The 21,821-nt window shown below is 40.8% G+C and overlaps 1 protein-coding gene across 2 annotated transcripts in view; it reads left to right on the top strand.

Moving 5' to 3' along the window:
- The first annotated feature begins 57 nt into the window (after positions 1-57).
- Positions 58-21,821, top strand: part of LOC103467631 (acid-sensing ion channel 1-like) — a 77,460-nt gene continuing 55,696 nt past the window's right edge. The window contains exons 1-2 of one of the 2 annotated variants that reach the window (XM_008414191.3): positions 58-2,108; positions 12,324-12,519. In XM_008414191.3, the coding sequence (XP_008412413.1) occupies positions 1,720-2,108; positions 12,324-12,519 (585 nt within the window). In that variant the 5' untranslated portion in view covers positions 58-1,719. Of the gene's footprint in view, positions 2,109-12,171; positions 12,190-12,323; positions 12,520-21,821 lie in introns of those variants that run through there. The other variant, XM_081609135.1, reaches the window with a different exon arrangement.

The raw sequence follows: 21,821 nt of genomic DNA, 5'->3' as shown, positions 1-21,821 counted from the left end.
TTAAAAGAAAAGTTCCTTACCAAATCTTGTACATTTTATGGAATTATCTGCAAAAAACAAAAATTATCTTACAATTTTTCTTTTTATGTTTAGTTGCACTCAGAAAGTAGAGACATTTAACAGTTTTTATAGATACATAAAAAAATGTAGCTTATTGGGGTTTATAAATAACCATTAGAACAACATTTGAATCTGCCTGTTGCTTGACCGTCTTAACAGTTTTCATGTCAGTTGAAAATAACCAGATAGTTTCGTTTTTTAAAGATAATAAGATGAATATGTGATAAGTGTGTGCCTTTTAAATCCAAGTCCACAATTTATTTAATCTTTCCTCAAGTGCTCAGTAGACTAATAACTAATCGCTTTATCTGATGTAACTGTACAGAATAAACCTCATGAGAATAAATATGTTTTAAGCTGCTTTAAAGCAAACCATTGATGGAATATGCCCTCTTCACAGACAGTAATAAGCTGTCCTGCTGCTTTGCTGAAAGGAGGAGCTTCGTCCTTTAAGGCGGGGCTAAGTCTACCCAGGCCTTTTCCACAGCTGAATATTTGCTACTGGAAATTAAAGGATTTCTCAAACAGGCAAACAAGGCAACACCACATGTATGTTTTTGAAGAAACAAATACCATTATGACCTCATGCAACATTCAGTCGATTTTACTTAACACTGCCCCTTTAAAGATTCACATATTATGCTGGATTTAATTGGAGAAGGACATCAACACTATAGTATCATGTATCCTAGGTAATTCTCAGTGATGACAGTGGATAATATTACTTAATCAAAATGTTCACTATACGCGCACTTAGCTGCCTAAAATGACTCATTTCTCTCGGGGACATTCAGTCTTTTCCCTCCCTCGCTTTTCCTTGTCCTCCTCGTTTCTCTCTATTTCCACCATTTGGTCGTTTTGACCCGATGTTTAGCCAAGCAAAACAAAAGCTAAGCAGAAAGCCATGGCAGCGCACACACATTAGACATATTCTGCACACATGGAAATCAGGTTTGCGTTTTCTTCTCTTTTGAGCCAATTAATCATTCGTGTGCGCGCAGCCAGCTCTCTGACAAATAGATAAAAGTAACTGCAGTTTAAATTGCTTGTTTGTGAAGCCACTGGTGCAGCCGTGTGCGTGTGTGTGCGTGTGTGTGTGTGTGTGTGTGTGTGTGGGAGCCACAGAAACCTAAAGTGACAGGTAAACAGCAGAGGAGCGTCAGTCCGCTCTCAGACTGACACACGCACAGCAGCGGAGGAACACAACCTGCCCGCACGACTCAGTCAGCACCGACCACCGACTCCTCTCTACGGCGTCCAGAGTGGACAAATTCAGCCTTTATTTAGCGGGTTGAAGCAACTCCTGCTGAAGTGTCCAAAGATATTCCTTTCCGCCTCCAAGCTCCAAGGTTTCCTTCTTGCTGACGTGCAGGAATAATCCGCGCTCCGCCGGACTTATGATCGACCAGCGATTCACGACTTCTCCTCTCCCGCTGAGAAAGCCGCAGATCGGGACTGTGGCGCTGTGCTGATGGACCCGGGCTCCGGCAGCTCGGCGGTGCTCTTTGCAGAAGGCTCAAATATTTTTGCTCAAACGCAGAGCTGACTGAGTGATGGCGACAAAACTGCACCAGGTCACAGACTGGTCCTCTGCACGCTCCGAGGGGTGATAGCAGAGCTGCTCTCTGCTGAAAGGAGTACTTTCCCAGTTTTGACTCGATGCATTCAAACCCTCGCATGTTAACGATGGATCTGAAAGTGGAGCCGGAAGAGCTGGACTCGAACCAGCCTCCACCCATTGAAGTTTTTGCGCACAGCTCGACCCTGCACGGAATCTCCCACATCTTCACCTACGAGCGCTTCTGGATCAAGCGGTTCCTGTGGCTCGTCTTCTTCCTGGCCTCGCTGACTTTCCTGCTCTACGTGTGCGTGGATCGGATCCACTTCTACCTCGAGTACCCGCACGTCACCAAGTTGGACGAGGTCTCTACCCCGGTGATGACGTTCCCGGCGGTGACCTTCTGCAACCTGAACGCGTTCCGCTTCAGCCAGCTGACCCGCAACGACCTCTTCTATGTTGGGGAGCTGCTGGCCCTGCTCAACAACAGGTAGCAGCATTTCACCTCAGTTACAGGCTTCACCTTCAAATCCAAAACTCTTACAGCCTTTCATTTTGTTGCTGTGGTTCTTGTCAACTTATAAGATGATATTAGAATTTAATATTTTGCATATTTTGCCCCATTATAGCGTTTTTTGTTTGTTTGTTTTAAAGTCCGACATGCATCAGCTTTGTCTTAAAGCTCATTAGGAAACTACTGCTCAGGAAAACTTGTAAAGGTGAGACTTTTGACTTGTAAAGTTTCTTTTCTTCACTTCAGTTTTACAGTAAGAAAATCCGTTCAAAGGCAAAGAACTGGTTCAGTTCCCTTTTAGTACGGGATACTTTAGCAAAAAAAAAGAAGAAGAAAACAACACATTCTGCTGTAATGTTTGAACAATGAAAAAGCAAAACTCTTGTTTTGGTGACTCTGAAATCTTAACTTTAAAAGCCCTCAAGCAAACTCTTCTTCACGTCAGGTCTAGTTCAACTAAAAGATACTTTTTATGAACTACTTTTTATTGAAGAGCATTGTTTTATTTTTGAAATGCCATCATAATCCGATTTAGTTGTATTTGTAATCTGGGTGTAATAATCTAGATGAACAGAGGTTTTTATTTTTAAGAATATTATTAAGTCTTATTTTGAAAGGTCATTATAATTTGTTTTCATTAGTAATGTGACATCTTCTTCAAACTTCCTCTTAGAAAAATTGAAGCTTTTATTTGAAAAGTGTCTCAGATCTTTCTTTATAAAGACCAACATCTATTTAGTTTAGTTGCCTTAGTCATGTTTAATCTTTCTTTGTAATAATCGACTAATGAGTATTATCTGTCTTATTTTGAAACTTTGGCTTTAATTAAACATTTGGGAAACTCATCGAGACTTATTCTCAGCTTTTAACAGAACAATTATTCATCTCACACTCAAAAGTCTTAGAAACCAGAACGAGAGCTTTACATTTAAGCAAGTTTTAGTCATTTTTATTTATCTCTCCATATAAAAAACATACTTTTATTTAAAAAAAAAAAAAAAAAAAGTTCTTGTAATGTAATATCTGACCGCATATTTGAGGAAGGTGATCATAAATTGTGCATTTCAGGTTTAAGTCAAACCAGAAAATCTGCAGGTAAATTATTCTTTTTAACTTTGCTAATGAATTAATAGCTCATGTTCGACATATTTACTTCAGACAAGATTTAAGTAAGTAATCCCCCACTTGTAATTTGACCGTACTGCAGCCTTCCTCTACCTTGCTCAGTCACCCGGTGGCTGCAGAGCGTGCTCGTCTCTCTTGAATTGGGTGAACCGTTATAATCAGGAGACTCCAGCTGTTTTGTTGGTGCAGCTGGAGGCTCTGGATGCAGGAGCTGGCAGCGGCACCGCGTACTGTACGCGCCAACAGCAGGAAAACAAGCTGGAAGACCTCTTTGATTTCAAGCAAAGCGGCAAATGCTCGGGGCGTTTTTGCCATTCACACGTTCTGATCTCAGAGTGTTTGAAATTTTGTGCAAAGCTGCAGAGAAACTCTTCTCATCCACAGTTAGATTCACTCGCGCTTGAGCTGCTAAAGATTTTAACAAGGAAGGTGTTTCTTTGTTCTTGTTTTGCATGGATAGCATGAAAAACATTTTTAAAAAAAATCATGTCCAAGAAGCACAAGAGGAAATAAAGATCTCACAGTGGGAGGCAAGAGGCTTGTCTTAGCCGTAGAAGCTTTTTGATTGCATGCCCTTTGGTGCTGTAATATTTTTCCAAATGTCAACAAGAGGCAGCAACAATGAAGCAATTAGTGAAATGGTTTCCTTCACTTAGTGTCTTCAGTATTTCAGCAGAACAAAGTGTCAGATGCAGCAAACAAGTTTTTAAAAACAGACTCAGTTTAAAGCTCAGAGCACTTTGGATATTTTATATTGGTCTTCAACCCAAATCTATCCAGCAATTTTAGCAAAAATCCAAAAGTGAACATTTAAATGTTTATTCCAAAGTTTTCGTGCATAAACATGATTTTTCCCCTGCATCCATATCCATGTACTTATCTTAAATATTACCCCATAATCTGTTAAGATTATTTTTGCTTCTGTTGCCAAGGTAGAAAATCCCTGCAATGACAGTTTAAGCTGCCAGGAATACAAGTGCTTGTGGCTTGAAATGCATTCATGACTGCTCTCTGCCCACCTCTGGCAATCAAAGCCGCTGGTCTGGGAAATGTCTTGTGGCATGATATTTAAGTTGCTCACACGCTGAAGGGTCAGTCTTGACTGTTTTCATCAGCTTGCTCTTCTGGGATTTTATCTCATAAGTGGCTTCCTGGCAGATTTGTCAGATTTATAACCGGTGTACTCACTGCCTCTGTCCAATTAAGTTTTTTTTTTTTTTTTTAGTCAAACAACAAAAACAGCCTCCAGATTCGCCCAGTCTCACTGTCACAAAACATCAATCTATGATATAAACCAAATTAACATTTTTGCTTATGAATCACTTGGTTTTGCTGTTAGAAGTCACGACTTTTAAGTTTTGTAAGAACTTCAATAAGACGTGAGATGTAACATGTTGCCAGATATGAATTCATTAATGCAAGCTGCTGGATCTAATTTCTATTAAATAAAAATGCGTGCAGCGCATTAATGGTGGCTTTCGTAACAAACCAGCAGAGGACTGCTTTCACTTGATGATACAGGGATTTCTAAAAGGCTTTCCAATGGTGCCAGTGTTTAGGTTCAAATGAAACTCTGCTCTTTGGTGAGTACATTAAAGTGGTGACATTTGAATAAAAGCATGGTGGGAGATCGCAGCCAGGGTAAAGTGCAGGAACATTTATAGCTATGCTGCTTCCTTTTAGAGCAAGGCAGCATGTGCAGATTTCTCCAACAGTTCAATTCAATGAAAGTAAATCTCCCCGTGCCTCAGAATAATGCTGCGTGTGGTGAGGGGTCTCCAGCTCCGTTTAGCTTTAAAAAGACCGGCAGGCGGTGCAAACAATGATTGAATAGAGAAATGCAGCTGAAAACTGCACTATGTGAAATGCAGAGATGTTGGAAAATGTCCAAACTTTGTAAACAACAACTTTTTATTTCATACAATGTAATAGTTTTCTACTTTTAATATATGGCTTCATTACATTTTGAGAGATATCTATCTCATTTCCTATCTATTTATTATCTAACTTCATAAATATATATGTACATGAACCCCACTGCCCCATTGAAGACCTCCTGGTTATTCCACCAAATATTGATTTCTGAATTCTTCCTGAGTTAAAACATTATTATTGTTGTTTCTAAATTAATATGAACTTGATTTCTTTGCATTATTTATTATTATTTTGTGCAAATAAATACAAAATTTTTCTTGGAATTTCAGAGTCATGTTGTCAGTAGTTCATAGAATAAAAGAACAAAGTTCATTTTACTCAAACATATACCTATTAAAAGTAGTATTTATATGCAGAAAATGAGATATGGTCAAAATAACGAAAAAGATATAGAGCTTTCAGACCTCAAATAATGCAAAGAAAACAAGTTCATTTTCATTTAGAAACAACAACACTAATGTTTTAACTCAGGAAGAGTTCAGGAATCAAGAGTTCATGGTCTCTTCCTTTTTTCCAGAGGTGTATGTGTCACTAAATGCTAGTTTTATACCAGCTGTTGTCTGGAAGCGTGAACAAGAAGTCGTAATTTTCTATTCTACCTCAAAGTCAACAGAACACTGCATGCACATTGGAGCATGAAAACAAACACACCGTCTATTGTCACCGCTCAATTATTATTAGCCTGTCTGTAGATGATATTTGCTTGCAAAGAGCTATGATTGAAATCGTGCACGTCTGGCGTTGCAAACCTTCATCAATGTGCACCAGCATGGCTCATTACAGGAAACCAGCCAATTACAGCAATTATCATCTGGCCAACAACTACATGAAAATTGAATAGAGTCGACACAGATATCTAACCCTGTGCTGAGCGAACGTGTTTCGCTGTAACACACCAGCACAATGGCTGTCTTGTTTGGTTCTGCAAACCTGATCATGCCGTAAAAGGAAAGAGTTTCCCCCTTTTTATTTGAATCAGACTAATCTCTTTATTCTTTAACTGGGTTTTCTACATTTTTATTCAACTCCCAGTCCAGAAACTATTTCAAATTCCTTTTTATTCGTCTCTTGTGAGCAGATCATCTCTGAAGAGAAGCATTTGATCTAAACGGAGCCCTGTGGAGCCTTGGGTACGTTCTGTCCTCAGAGCTGTCGCCTTGTGTTAGCTGGGAGACACATTAATGCCAGGTGTGAACATGTCGAGTGAGTTTGCTAACAATGTGCTGCTTAGCAGTATTGTTTGAACTGCTAATCAATCCAAAGTGGCTCACACTAAGCATATTGCTTCACAATTTTTGTTGTTCTTTGAGCGACACAAAAAATCTTAATTTCAGAAATAAATATTTACAGCATTTAGTAAAATCCATCATTCAGGTTTAAAAAACTGCGAGCTGAGAATTGTTTTTTAGGGACTTAATAACAGGTTGTGCTTTAAATCTCCAAACATTGCGATGGATATGAAGGACAGAAACTTATCAGAACCAGCACTGACTGTGGTTCACAGTGCATGGACATAAGATAAGATAAGATAAGATAAGATAAGATAAGATAAGATAAGATAAGATAAGATAAGATAAGATAAGATAAGATAAGATAAGATAAGATAAGATAAGATAAGATAAGATAAGATAAGAAAGGACTTAATTGATCCCCTAAGGGGAGGATTTTGTTTGACCCAGCGTAGCACACAAAAAGAATTAAAATAAGTAAATAAATTATAAATATTAAATAAATAAAGTAATAATAATAAACCCTTCTTGGAGTCCTTAGAGGGGGTACTGGAGAGTGCCCCTCCTGGGGACTCCCTTGTTCTATTGGGAGACTTCAACGCTCACGTGGGCAATGACAGTGAGACCTGGAGAGGCGTGGTTGGGAGGAACGGCCCCCCCGATCTGAACCCAAGCGGTGTTCTGTTGTTGGACTTCTGTGTTCGTCACGGATTGTCCATCACGAACACCATGTTCAGGCATAAGGGCGTCCATATGTGCACTTGGCACCAGGACGCCCTAGGCCGCAGTTTGATGATTGACTTTGTCATCATCTCATCGGATTTGCGGCCGTATGTCTTGGACACTCGGGTGAAGAGAGGTGCGGAGCTGTCCACTGACCACTACCTGGTGACGAGTTGGCTCCGGTGGTGGGGGAGGAAGCCGGTCAGACCTGACAGGCCCAAACGTGTAGTGAGGGTCTACTGGGAACGTCTGGCGGAGTCCCCTGTGAGACGGAGCTTCAACTCTCATCTCCGGCAGAACTTCGAACACGTTCCGGGGGAGGTGGGGGACATTGAGTCTGAGTGGACCATGTTCCGTACCTCCATTGCCGAGGCGGCCTATCGGAGCTGAGGCCGCAAGGTTGTTGGTGCCTGTTGCGGCGGCAACCCTCGAACCCGTTGGTGGACACCTTCGGTGAGGGATGCTGTCAAGCTGAAGAAGGAGTCCCATCGGGCCTTTTTGGCCTGTGGGAATCCAGAAGCAGCTGATGGGTACCGGCGGGCGAAACGGCATGCAGCTCGGGTTATCGCTGAGGCAAAAACTCGGGCGTGGGAGGAGTTTGGAGAGGCCATGGAGACAGACGTCCGTACGGCTTCGAGGCGATTCTGGTCCACCATCCGGCGTCTCAGGGGGGGGGGAGCAGTGCAGCACCAACACTGTTTATAGTGGGGATGGTGCGCTGCTGACCTCAACTCAGGACGTTGTGGGCCGGTGGGCGGAATACTTCGAAGACCTCCTCAATCCCACCAACATGCCTTCTGTTCAGGAAGCTGAGCATGGGGACTCTGGGTTGGGCTCTCCAATCTCTGGGGACGAGGTCGCCGAGGTGGTCAAAAAGCTCCTCGGTGGCAGGACCCGGGGGTGGATGAGATCCGCCCGGAGTTCCTTAAGGCTCTGGATGTTGCGGGGTTGTGTTGGCTAACGCGACTCTGCAATATCGCATGGACATCGGGGGCAGTTCCCCTGGACTGGCAGACTGGGGTGGTGGTCCCCCTGTTTAAAAAGGGGGACCGGAGGGTGTGCTCCAATTACAGGGGGATCACACTCTTAAGCCTCCCTGGTAAGGTCTATTCAGGGGTCCTGGAGAGGAGGGTCCGTCGGATAGTCGAACCTCGGATTCAGGATGAGCAGTGTGGTTTTCGTCCTGGTCGTGGAACACTGGACCAGCTCTACACCCTCAGCAGGGTCCTGGAGGGTGCATGGGAGTTCGCCCAACCAGTCTACATGTGTTTTGTGGACTTGGAGAAGGCGTTCGACCGTGTCCCTCGGGGGGTCTGGTCCGCATTGCCGGCAGTAAGTCGGGCTCGTTTCCGGTGAGAGTTGGACTCCGCCAAGGCTGCCCTTTGTCACCGATTCTGTTCATTACTTTTATGGACAGAATTTCTAGGCGCAGCCGAGGGATTGAGGGGATCCGTTTTGGTGGCCTTAGGATCGCATCTCTGCTTTTTGCGGATGATGTGGTCCTGTTGGCTTCATCGGAACGTGATCTGCAGCTCTCACTGGAGCGGTTCGCAGCCGAGTGTGAAGCGGCCGGGATGAGGCTCAGTGCCTCCAAATCCGAGGCCATGATTATGAGCCGGAAAAGGGTAGAGTGCCTTCTCCGGGTCAGAGGGGTCGTCCTGCCTCAAGTGGAGGAGTTTAAGTATCTGGGGATCTTGTTCACGAATGAGGGAAGAAGGGAGCGGGAGATCGACAGGCGGATTGGGGCAGCGTCTACTGTGAAGCGGGCGCTGTACCGGTCCGTCGTGGTGAAGAGAGAGCTGAGCCAAAAAGCGAAGCTCTCGATTTACCGGTCGATCTACGTTCCCACCCTCATCTATGGTCATGAGCTTTGGGTCATGACCGAAAGAACGAGATCACAGGTACAAGCGGCCGAAATGGGTTTCCTCCGCAGGGTGGCTGGGCTCTCCCTTAGAGATAGGGTGAGAAGCTCAGTCATCCGGGAGGGACTCAGAGTAGAGCCGCTGCTCCTCCACGTCAAGAGGAGCCAGTTGAGGTGGCTCGGGCATCTGGTAAGGATGCCTCCTGGACGCCTCCCTGGTGAGGTGTTCCGGGCACGTCCCACCGGGAGGAGGCCTCAGGGAAGACCCAGGACACGCTGGAGGGATTACGTCTCTCGGCTGGCCTGGGAACGCTTTGGGATTCCCCCGGAGGAGCTGGAAGAAGTGACTGGGGAGAGGGAAGTCTGGGCCTCCCTTCTGAAGCTGCTGCCCCCGCGACCCGACCCCGGATAAGCGGAAGAAAATGGATGGATGGATGGAATAATAAACATACAACAATAAATACCAATAGCAATTAATAAGTCTGACGTACCATAACTTTTGTCAGGTCAGTAGAAACAAAACTGAAGTAATTATTTTTGGACCTAAAGAAACTGATCTGAACCTTCAGAGACACATAAAGACAGGTACAAAGCCGGCCTTCTGTCGCCTGAAGAACAGTTTCAGGATTAAAAGGACTGATAATCTGGAGAAACTCGGCAATGTATTTATCTTTAGTCGTGTTGATTACTGCAGCAGTGTCCTCACCAGTCAACCGCAGCTGATCCAGAACGCTGCTGCTCATGTTCTCACTAAAACTAGGAAAATAGATCAAATCACCTCAGTTTTAAAGTCCTTACTGGTTCACTGACGCTCAGAGAACAGACTTTAAAATACTAATGTTAGTTTATAAATCACTGAAGTCTTAAGTGCTGTATTATTGCCAAACGAGGTTGTATAAGGTTGTAACAATAATTTGATACAAACATTTATTTATAAATATGAGACATTGAATAAATGTACTCCAAAACTCTTGCTGTGAGATGAACGTACAGCAACAAAAAACATATACAGTCTAAGTGCTGTATATGTTTCCAACAACAATATTTTTTACTTTGGAATAATCTGAAATCATTATTGCTCTAAAAATCCAACTTCTAGCTACTGAGCACAGTGGACCAATTAGGCTGAAGAGCTGGTTTTAGTCCAGAATAAAGTACACACACAGTCGCACAACATTTCTACCCCCGGCTCTGTGCTGCAGCGCTTTCATTTGGGATTAACACAGAGGACTCTGTGTTACAGCGCCAAGAATCAGCTTTAATTTGATGAGGCCCAAATTCAAAGAGTTCATTAGTAATTAGACACTTGGCTGCTAAATCTTGCTTGGCAACTGCTTGTTTTGGGTTCATGCTCAATAAAACTCAGGAGTGGCTCAAAGCTCTGCTTCTGAAGATGTGATTTAGTTAGTTGTCAATAAAAGGAGCCGATATGTCAGAGACGTTAAGATTTATATTTTTTGGTTTTCGTTTTGAGTCTGCTGTTTCTAAGTTCTCTCAACACATTTGATTCCTTCACTTTGCTCCTCCTGTGTGCTAAGAACCACCGAATTAAATTAACAAGATGTTTCAAATCTGTTCGTCTCAATTTGTTCGCCTTTAATTAGCGTTCGGAGCGCAGCCAGACGCTCCGCCAAATGGACTCTAGGGTGTTTGTTTGTCTGATGGTCTGAACCTCCAGCTGCACTGATATTTACTGCTGATTTTATCACTTCCAAAAAAAGTAAAAAATCCCTTTACCGTACTCCAGATTTTAATAACTCACCCAGACTCAGTTCTGAGCATGTTATTTTGGTGAACCATTAAAGTTTAACTAAATGTCTCCTGGCTAAAGCAAACCAGTCAGACAAAATTTAGGAGCCACCAGTCAAACCCAAACACATCTTTCTTTAGGGTCCAGATAGGTGAGGCTTCAGCTGAGTAACTGTGTATAGCCCAGAGCTGCTGCATTGTCAGTGATTGGATGGCTGGGTTTATGGGTCTGTGTCTGAACTTTATTATGAAACGTTCAATAAACTGTTCCACTCTGGCAAAGCCTGTCCATTTGAGAGGCAGCGAAACGCCACAGAAAAACCATCATGTTGAGCTTTATAGTCAGTTTTCTGTCCTTTTTGATTTATTCAGGAATATTATTTTAAGCCCCAGCTGAGCAGAGAGAAAGTTCACTGATCAAAACTTAGAAACCTTCCTGGACGGTGTGAAAAATGAAATCGAGGTTGACTTTTTGTTCAGAAGCAGGTGAGTGTTCTATTTCAGGATTCTGCAGACTCATCACCCCATGCTAAATTAAAAGGCATTAAATTTGCATGTAAAATAAAAGTGAATATCTATGGGGGAATTTTTCTGCCATAAGAGCACATATTTTCAGGTCTGCACACATTTTCAGTCTGAAAGCAGGATTCCATGTCTTTTATTCTCAAAACTTTTAATACTGTTGCTTACATTTTTATTTTGAAAGCAGGACTTCATGTCTTTCTACTCAAAACTTGTAATGCTTGTACTCAAAACTTCTCAGACTCTCTTACTTAACATTCTCTTCTTGCTTCTGGAACAAAAATACACCGTCGCCTGGCAACCTCTCAGCCAATAGAATGAAAGTGTTGTACTGGGTGCGTTTGTTTCTCTCTAGCGGGTATGCCTGTGTGATTACTATCGATTGTAACAACCTGCGCCACCCACAGGACTTAGGGATTTGGTTGGGTGAACAAACTCCTGCCTAAGATCAGTAGCTGTTAGCGATCATTAGCACACTGCTAGCGGATGTTTAGTGTAAAATGTGGCAGAAAGCTGAGGCCATTCTGCGTCCTGATACGCTCAAGCGGGAAGAAAAACACCAACCATGACGGACTATAATGAGGATTAAGTTGTTAATATGCTGCTCCGGTCGGACAACAACTTTAAATATGTAAGCTATGCTCCACCGTTAGCATCCATATTTACTTCCGCAAACACTGAGCACTTCTTCTTCTTATGGCGGTTGGAAGAACACTGAGAACGCTGACGTTACTGCGCCTTCTACTGCGCATGCGGGACACTTTCAGGTCGTTTGCCCGTTCACATTGCAGAACACATACAGGTCGCATTTATTTGGAAGCGTGAACGGCTGCGGCAAAAAAATCGGAATTTTAGTAAAAGCATTACAAGTTTTGAGACGAAAGACATGAAGTCCTGCTTTCAAAATAAAAATGTAAGTAATAGTTTTAAAAGTTTTGAGAACAAAAGACATGAAATCCTGCTTTCAGACTGAAAATGTGTGCTCTTGGATTACGGCAGAAAAATTCCCCCATAAGTATGTCTCTGTTTCTCTCTCTCTTTCTCCAGGTATGAGATCAGGGACATACACCTGGTGGAGGAGAGTGTTCTGGAGAGCCTGAAGCTCAAAACCGACTTCCAGAACTTCAAACCAAGACCTTTCAACATGCGGGAATTCTACGACCGCACCGGCCACAACCTCAACGACATGCTGCTGTCCTGCCACTTCCACGGCACAGAGTGCAGACCGGAGCACTTCAAAGTGGTGAGTTTCTCTCCTCCTCTGGGTTTATTGCAAGGCTGTAAGCCCTCGACATCAGGGCCGTCAGGAGCTGCCAGTAAATATTTGGAAGCTGGATTGCAAATATTAGAGCCAACGCTTTTTTTTTTTTCTTTCCACACACATTACATGTTAGCCTCTTTGTTCAACCTCTTTAGCTTTTCACACAATGTTCACAACCAACCAAATCCCACGCAAATGAGACTGGTCAGTAGAGGCCAGAAAACAGAAAAGATGAAGCATCAAAAGGTTTAAACTTTCATGTTTTTTCTGTGCGTAGATGCTATTCAGGTCCTGGACCATTAGAAAGCATAAAATACTAAATAGGTTGCAAGTTTGCTACTGAAAGCAAAGTAGGAGTAGATGGTGAGAAGTTTTCATCCCCTCGTCGTGGTCATGAATGCCATTTTAATTTTAATGGTTATAATCTTTTCAAGCCATTATTTTTAAAGGGTGACATCATTACGCAGCTAACAAATTTAATGAATTTTGTCATATCAGGTAACCAAATAAGTTGGAATATAAAATTAGTGAAATTTATAGTCATGTCCTTTAAATATTTGCTTTTTGTATTAATCAAACATTTGACATAATCGTGCCTGGATGTTTGATCAACTTGTCGTTTGAACTGGTTGTTTTCGGAACCAGGCCATTAAATAATGGATGGTGATTAAGAAGTTAAATGTTGTTTTGTTTTGCTGTTGGTTCGAAGTGAAGCTGAAGAATCTGGAGGAAGTTATTGATTAATCATTGCACCCACTGTGCAACACACTAAAACAGCCCACAGCATCATGCTAGTACCGCCTTGCTACTTGGTTCAGTGATTTTGGGTTTGACAGCCTCACCATCACCTCTTTGAAACATAATTTTTTCTCCTTTAATCATTAAACTTTGTTTTAATGGAGCTACCATTTCTGCTTTTACCATCTTATTTCTGTTTACACACAATCAGTGCTTGGTGATATAAAACACTCTCTTGTTCCAGCTGCTTTTGGATCATGGGTGATTCCTACGCTTTTCCTGAACATCCTAACCAAATTTCTGTTATCTCAGAGTTATTTCATTTTACTTTGGTGCGAACATGTTTAGTGGACCCTGCCTATTGGTGCTGCAGTATTTCCGTTGTTTTTTCTCGTGAAAATGTTTCAGCGAAGGCCGACCACGGCGTTGTTTACTTTAAAATGGAGGTCTGTGATGAATGATGAGGTTCTGACTGTTAAAACTCTCCAACCAGTCTCTGAAATGTCACCGAGAAACATTACGGTGGTTAAACTCGGATCGTAGACTAGACTGCGTAAGTCATCACCTCGGCAGCGTAATTTATGTGCCGCCCCTAAAACTGAAGCGGTGTTAATTAGATATATTATTAACATCTGCCCACACAGATGTTTCGCCGGGATAACTACTGGAGCCAGAACGAAAGTGCAGATACTTACCAGCATAGTGTGGAGTTGTACAAAGCAGAATTAAGGTTATATTTTACGTGCTGCAGATTGTGAGCGTGTTTGGAAATGCAGATGATTTTCTTCACCTCCATGACAAAGAAAATCCCTAAAGTCCCGATGATAATTAACCTGGGTTGCAAAGTTTCTAAAAAGAAATACAAACCAGGCAAGGCGATCTCTTCCTTTTTAAAAATTTGGTCAACATGGACTTGGTTAAATTTTTAATAGGGTTATCATTAAAGCATCTAGTTCTTTAGATCATTTTTAGTATTTCCTTCTTTTTCTCTTACATTTTAACGATATAGTTTCTGTTTTCACTCTTTGTACGTACACGTCTGTAGGGAAAGGGGTAAAACTTTTATCTCTTATGGTGCTGCTGAGTATTCCCTCCTTCTTGTTCACTGCTGGTGCTTCCAGCCTTTCTGCTGGTTTAAGACACTGAATCCAACATTTTAACCATCAAAATGACCCAAAATCAAAAACACCCATTTTCACCTGGTGCTGTGTAGCTATTAAAGACGTTCTTAATTCCCAGTCTTTGAAAACAGTCTCTAAAATTACACTGTGGACTTAATTACATCTAATATAAATTACAGGTCCTTACTGTTTTCTTATTTTTTCTGACTGGATTTTATCCACTGACTTTGCTTAGATTTCAACACATTACATCCACACTAAACTTATTCTGTTGTATTGGGTTTGTATGTCACAGACCAACTAAAAGTAGAGTACAAAATGTATTTTACCAATAAAAATATCTTAGCTTTACATTTGTTTTCATCCTCCTTTTGTCTGACACGTCTAAATAAAATTTGGTGTAAAAAATGGCCTTCAAAATTCAACAAATTACTAATTCTCAGGAAACGTCTGTTCAGTGAATTTTCTCAATATTACGCAGTTGTAAACCTACCAAGAAGAAATATCCGAAATTTAGAGTTTGTTTGATTATAAGCTCCACAAAGCACATATTTATGGAAAAGTAAGAAGATAAAAATCAACATTTGTCAAAAGTTATGTAGGGTGCAGAGCAATAACGTTAAAGACAGGGATCTAGATTTATCTTAGATTATTTTCAGGCCGTTTGGCTTTTAGTTTGTGGATCTTTAAGTCTTATCTCAGCTCATTCTGCGTAAATTAGTCTCCTCCTTTATTTCCCTGCTTTGTTCTCTGATTAGTTCATCTGGTTCCTTTGTGATTTTCCACCCTGCCTCAGTATTTAGGTTCCTGGTTTTTCATTATTCATCGCTCGGTTCTTCCGTTTACTATCCACCTTCTGTCCCTGCGGTTTTCCCTGTAAGTTCCTCTTATTTTATTAAAGCACTCTGTTTAGCCACAGTTTTCTCTACATTTGGGTCCTTTCTAGTCTCAACCAGGACAGTTTCCTATTCCGTATCCTTACCAGCTCTCTGCTACTTCTATTAATTAACAATAAAATAAAAGTGTGCGGTTGTAATGTGACAAAATGTACTCGCTTATGAGGAGAAAGGTGATTATAGTTAACTAAAACTAACAAAATAATGAAAACTGAAATAAATAAAAACAGTAATTCAAGGAGGAAAACTATTACTAACTGGAACTATATTGTGTGTTTATAAAACTAACTAAAATATATTTAAATTCTAGATATAATATCTTTCGATTTTGTGTTTCTGAATCTATTTATCACGCTGCTGGTAAATTACGGTCGTTTATACTCGGTTCTTATGCTAGTCTGCAAAATGGCGACACAAAAAGCTGAGAGAAAAAAACTTCATTTGGTTGTTCAATAATAATTTAATACATTTTTTGTTGAAATGTTGTATTCTGTTGAGTAATCATTACCTAATTGATGGAAATATAATCACAACACAATTCTTTTAACCTGTTTGTTTTCAGCACCTAACGAAAACCAAAGTATGAAGAAAATGAAAACTACTACTTTAGTTTACTTTAGTTTTAATTTTAGTTAGGTTTTATTAGTTTTAATAAAAGCTAAACTATATTTAATTAATAACAACTAATAAAAACCAGCAAACACAATTAAAACTACCTGAATTACACAAATAAAAATTATAACCATGATTACGGGAGAAATTTTTTATTTTGCAGAAACATTTTTCTTTTTTTTTAAATTAATTTTTGTACATCAAAGGTATCAAACTCATTTTCATTTTGGGCCAAATCAAGATTGTGAATGTTCTTAAAGGGTTGGTTGTGCCAGAATGTGTTAATAAAACCTGTTCACAAACTGCTAAAATATCAATGAATTATTAAAATTAAATAATATTATTGAACATCTTTTCAGTCCCACCTGGATGTTGTGATTCTTTTTAAGTCAAAGTGGAAATATTTGCGATATTTGAGCGTATTTATGACGGTAAATGCGACTTTTTATTTCTCACTGTTTAGCTCATGGACTACAATTTGACATCAATTAAAGCTGAGGCAGTTGTTTAGTACAAGTAAGAAAGTTTTGACAATACAATAATATTTAAGCTCACTTAGTGTCTAGTCTTGAATCTAGAGGGCCACTTAAAAAGCTGTGGCGTGCTGGATTTGGCCCATGGGCCTTGAGTTTGACACCTGGGCTGCACATGCTTTGACATAAAACCTTAGTGATAAAGAAATGTTGAGAACTGTAACTGAAGTTAGCATGTTGGAGCAAGTCCACTGATTTTCTGTTCTTCTGTCTAATGCGACTCGGTGTTCCTACTTGCTGCTTTTCCAGACATAAGTAATAAAGTTTCATAAACTGTGACCACCGTTTAACTTGTCTTCAAGTTGCATCACATCAAGGCCTCTAATGAGTTTGTTTTCCCCTGAAGTGAGAACAGGAAGCATAATTTCCACCACCAAGCGGTCCCTTTGAGTCGTAGGAGGAAGCTTGTGGTTGTGTGGCGCTTTAATGATGCCGGAGCAGAGAGCATGTCTCCTTAACCCGACCGTTGCATCACTTCTCTGCACCGATGGGCACGTCTTTTCCAACATTTGATTAGTTCTGCCTCGGCTCTTTCAGATGCTGAAATATGAAATGTGGAGACGTGAACGCCTGGAACATGAGGCGCGCCTCTGATTCCTGCTGAAGCATCTCGCTGATCTCTCCGTGTTTCAAATAAATCGAAAATAACGACAGCTTCTCGCAGTTGGATCAGTCCAAGAATGATTCTCCCATTCCTTTCCTTTTTTTATTTTTCATTTTATCAAAATGTAATAGAGGCTGTAAGGAAGGTCTGAGAAAATTAAATTTGGCGAGAACAGAGTGACAGCGGAAAGGTGCTCAGCCCCCGGAGAGGTTTAAGGTCTTGATTTCTTCCCTCTCATCATCCTTTTCTAAACTACATCACATCACATCCACCAAACTGTAAAACACACTTCCTTTGAAGGCCGCCTTTGATGCGAGGCATTGTTAATCTTTACGGCGTTCCACGGCAATGTGCCTGATGAATAAAGAAAGAACCATATCCCAACTGGCTGGTCTTTGTGAAAAGATCAAACCGAGAAACGAGAGCGATAAGACTCTGCCTCATGCTGTTTGTTAAAAGAGTGCAGAATCAGCTCCCAGTGATATAATGGGATCTGCTCTATAATAAGATAAAAAAACAAAAAAAGTGACTGTAAAAATGTCTCCAAGACAATTTTTTTAAACAAATACTGAAATAAAGAGTATAAACGCTCTTTAATATATTAAAAAAAGAGGTTTATGTATTATATTTTAGCTGCAGTTGATAAGTGGAGTCCCTGCAGAGGAGAATTACACCGTCATTGTTTGAACTTGACAGGTTTAAGAATATTTTTTTGGAAATATAGCTCGAGTTTAATTAAAATCGGAGTGGATGTTTTCCTTTTAATGAATGCACTCAAAAACTGAGCTGCTGCCAAATTTACCAACCTGTAAATCTCAGTCATTAATACACTAAAACGTCCCACTGACTTTGACAGAAAAGAGTGCTGAGCTGTCAGATTCAGAAGTGTGAGTGAGGCACGAGGATGACGTGGTAAGCAGGGAGAGTCGGCGGCCATGTTGGACACGTTTGTGTTTGTTTTGGGACAGAATCTGATAAAAGACATATTAAATCTGGTACCTTTTTAATTTCATGTTCTGTTTGGTAAGAGTTTTGTAATTTTACAAGACCCAAACCAGATGTGCAACATAATAGCTTCATCAGTTAAAGTGACAGCGTTGTGTAATTTATAAACTGGCTGGAAAAGAGAGCGTTCCTCACAACAGGAATAATTTTTTACATTTTGTGAATTTATTTTAATATTTTTATTTTATATTTGTACATCTGTATTTGACCTTTCTGTGCGAAGAGTGTGTAGAATCATTTTTTGTTGCAATTACAGTTTCCTGACCCACATGGAGAATCACAAATGGGCCTCAAAATGAATAATTAAATGAGTTAAAATCACGAACGTGCAAATCAGAGAAGCTCTGAGTTCGTATTTCAGCGAAATCTGAGGATGAGAGGAGATTTTAGAATGACAAGGGATTTTAGGAGGATAAATGTTGGAGCAGGTTTGTGGTTCCAGGTTTGAAGGTTGACGTGACAGAGGGGTGGAGATCCAGACTGGTTGATGAAGATGACATGAAGCAAAGATTTGTGTTCTAGAAAGGTTCAGGGAATCATTGGGGGGAAACGGAGTGTGAGGTCTGGATGACTCTGAACAGAGAAAGCTGGAGGGTTTCCAGCCGGAGATAATTGAGCCGCAGTGGGCGACCAGGGAGCATGTCTCTGCCTCTGAGGTTCTTGGTGAAAAGATTGAGAGATTGTTGATGAAGCCAGCAAGACAAGAAACGAGCTGGAACCAGGTAAGATCGGAAACATCAACAACGAAAGACTGGAAATGCTCTTTTTGTGGTTTTTGGAATCAACTAACTCACTCACTCTTTGGTTACTTAGCAACAACTCACTCACTCACTCACTCACTCACTCACTCACTCACTCACTCACTCACTCACTCACTCACTCACTCACTCACTCACTCACTCACTCACTCACTCACTCACTCACTCACTCACTCACTCACTCACTCACTCACTCACTCATTCTGTGGTTACCTAGCAACAACCTGTTGTGTAACTTGCGCAGCAACAGTTTAAGATTTTGTCACCGTGCTTCATAACTGCTTAGAAATTAAAAAAACATCTTGGAGTGAAAAATGTGGATAATTCCACCAGTCTGGGAATATTTAAGATATTTAAAACCCCAAAAACTAATCAATAATTATCAATATCGACTGATATGAAACGCTTACATTGTGATAAGTTTTTCAGATTTATTGGAGAATGAAACTTTGGTCCATTGTTCTTTGCAGAATATCTCAAGTTCACTGAATGTGAATTTTTAAGTGTTGCCATGTTTGGTCTGGACTTTGACTGGGCCATTCTAGTAAATTAGCTCTGGTTGTAGGTTTAGGGTTGTTCTTCTGTTGTGAGCATTTTCTAATCTTTTGCAGCCTCTGGGAGGTTTTCTACAAGTGTTTTCCAGAATTTAGTCCAGTTTCATCTTCCCATTAAGCCCCGACTAAAAATGTATCCCCACAGGATAATGCTTCCACTACCATGTTGCAGCATGGGTTAGCGGTTTTAAAGTAGGGCTGTACCTTAGGATCATTTTGCTAATTGATTTTATCAATTGATTATTCTGACCATTAATCAGTTAATCAGATTTTAAAAGATTTTTCATTAACCACTGAAGCATTTTTACACAACATTATAAATGTATTAAAAGATGCAGATGTTACAAGTGTTTCTTTAATGTTTATTGGTCTTTAAAAGGGGAAGCTTGCATAATTATTGGGACAATTTGTCCTCCAGCTACATTTGTTATTGTGACAGGCCCGCCCATCACTGCTGTGATTGTGAGACTCCTGCAGAAAGGCTCCCACCTGATCAAGTTGCTTTTTCTGAAAGGGTAGGGGGATTTTACACACTAAGCTAACTTCTTAGATAAATAGAAATAAGTACATAAAGTGAAAATATTTTGAAAGCTCAGAGCAATCGGAATCATTTGTGAAGTCCTTTTGCTCCGAGCTGCTCTCCGAGGACTGGATAAATGCTTTGCCAGTTGCAGGAGAGTTATCAGGAGCCCCCAGCGCCCCTCCTGAGCTCCTCAGCGTTTGAGGAGAATCATCACGGCTAATTGGACTCTGAGGTATTTCGGGTGTTGACAGCAAACTGTACTCATTTTACAACACACTCACCAGTGAACTCCAGCATAGGGGAACCAAGAGAGAGTCCCACTCTGACAAGAGCTTCTCTTGGTCTAATGCCTGGCCCTTTTTTGTTTGTCAAGGAATCTGACAGCTGTACCCCGGGAATAGATGTGCGTTTGTGAGCTCCCGCCGTGCTGCCGAAGTGACAGTTGCCTTCTAATTTCTGTACTCTGATTGCAGCTGTCATGTCTCAAGTAAGAAACATGCATTTGGAGATGCTGCAGACAAAATGAGAGATATGTCAAAAAAAGAGAGGAGGCAGCCTTGGGAAGCTCTGGATTTTTATATTTCATGGCTGGAGATGTGTTTAGAAGTCAGACATGCAAAACTTTAAGGATGATTCTGCCCACTTTAAATTGTTTAAATTTTGGTTATATGTCTCCACTCCTTAAACACAAGTGTTTAAAGAGTTTTAGAGAAATCTAGAGGTGAACACTTTCTGCCTCGATGTGACCGTAAGTTCTGGATTATCCAGCTCACATTTACAGTTTATAGATTAGTTTACGGTGCTCGTGGAGGAGAAACAGGCCCACAGCATCACAGAGCCTCCTCCAGCCTTAAACGTAAGAATAGTTCAAATGTTGACATGAAAGAAAGAGCCAAATGATTGAAAGATGTCCTAAGGAGAGAAAATCTGAATAAAAGTAAGACGAGGGGTTTAAAACGGATTTGACAATAGCTGAACACAAGTCAGGGGTATAAATACAGCTGAGGATTATTACCGGGACAGAAAGATCAAAAATACTTGACTAAAATAGACATAAAGAATTATTAAAACTATAACTAAACATTAAAGCATGAAAGAAACACGGAGAATAACAAAACATAGCAGCAACTTAAAATATAAAAACCAGAACTCAGGAGAAACTGAGCTTGAATTTTGACAGGTCATAGCAGAATGAGCTGCTTTTCCATATTTTCAGTCTTAGTTTCACATCAAACCTCTGAACTGTTTGTTAAAGAAAATCTTAATCTACCCATAGCAGTTCCAGTTACGTTCAAGTTAAAAAAAGAACATTATTACATTTGTGATAGTATAAAACAGGACAAAAACAACCAGTTAGCTTGTAGTTGGTGTTTAATTTGTTGCTATGAAGACTTGGTAACAAGAGACCAATGTTTACTACAGTTCCCTAAAAGTGGACTTTGGAGATTTCATTTCGTCTCCATTGCTGTCCTGCTGACCATTAGTGTTGACAAGATAAATGTGGTTTCTCCTGATGCCTAGAGGCCGGCGACAAAAAGAAACGGGCCTCTGCAATACTTCATATTTGTTCCCCAGGAGGGGGGAAAGTTGTATATTACTATTGTAGGTTCCTAAGTAGGCATAAGTTTTGCGGGTTTTTACACATCTTTACTAGCGGTACCAATAAATGTGCCTGGTGCTGTATGCATGTAACCAACTGAAGGCCTTTTGGTAATGATGTATTTTCTCATGCTACCTTCAGGGAGTTGATTCTTACAATGGCTTGGTATGAACTGACCCAGTTTCAATGTGGAACGTATGAAGTGTCTGGAAAATATTCAGCAGGACTATGCACTGACTGCAGAAGTGGATTTCAGTGGCACTGAATGTTTTATTGGGCCGTAGGATTGCTGTTGTACAGTACACACATTCGGAGTGTCTAATTAATTATTTGACTGCTG

This window comes from Poecilia reticulata, chromosome 7 (assembly GCF_904066995.2).
Source record: "Poecilia reticulata chromosome 7, P_reticulata-male-v2, whole genome shotgun sequence".
Classification (NCBI taxonomy): domain Eukaryota; kingdom Metazoa; phylum Chordata; class Actinopteri; order Cyprinodontiformes; family Poeciliidae; genus Poecilia; species Poecilia reticulata.
This window is presented reverse-complemented; position numbering and strand designations above follow the sequence as displayed.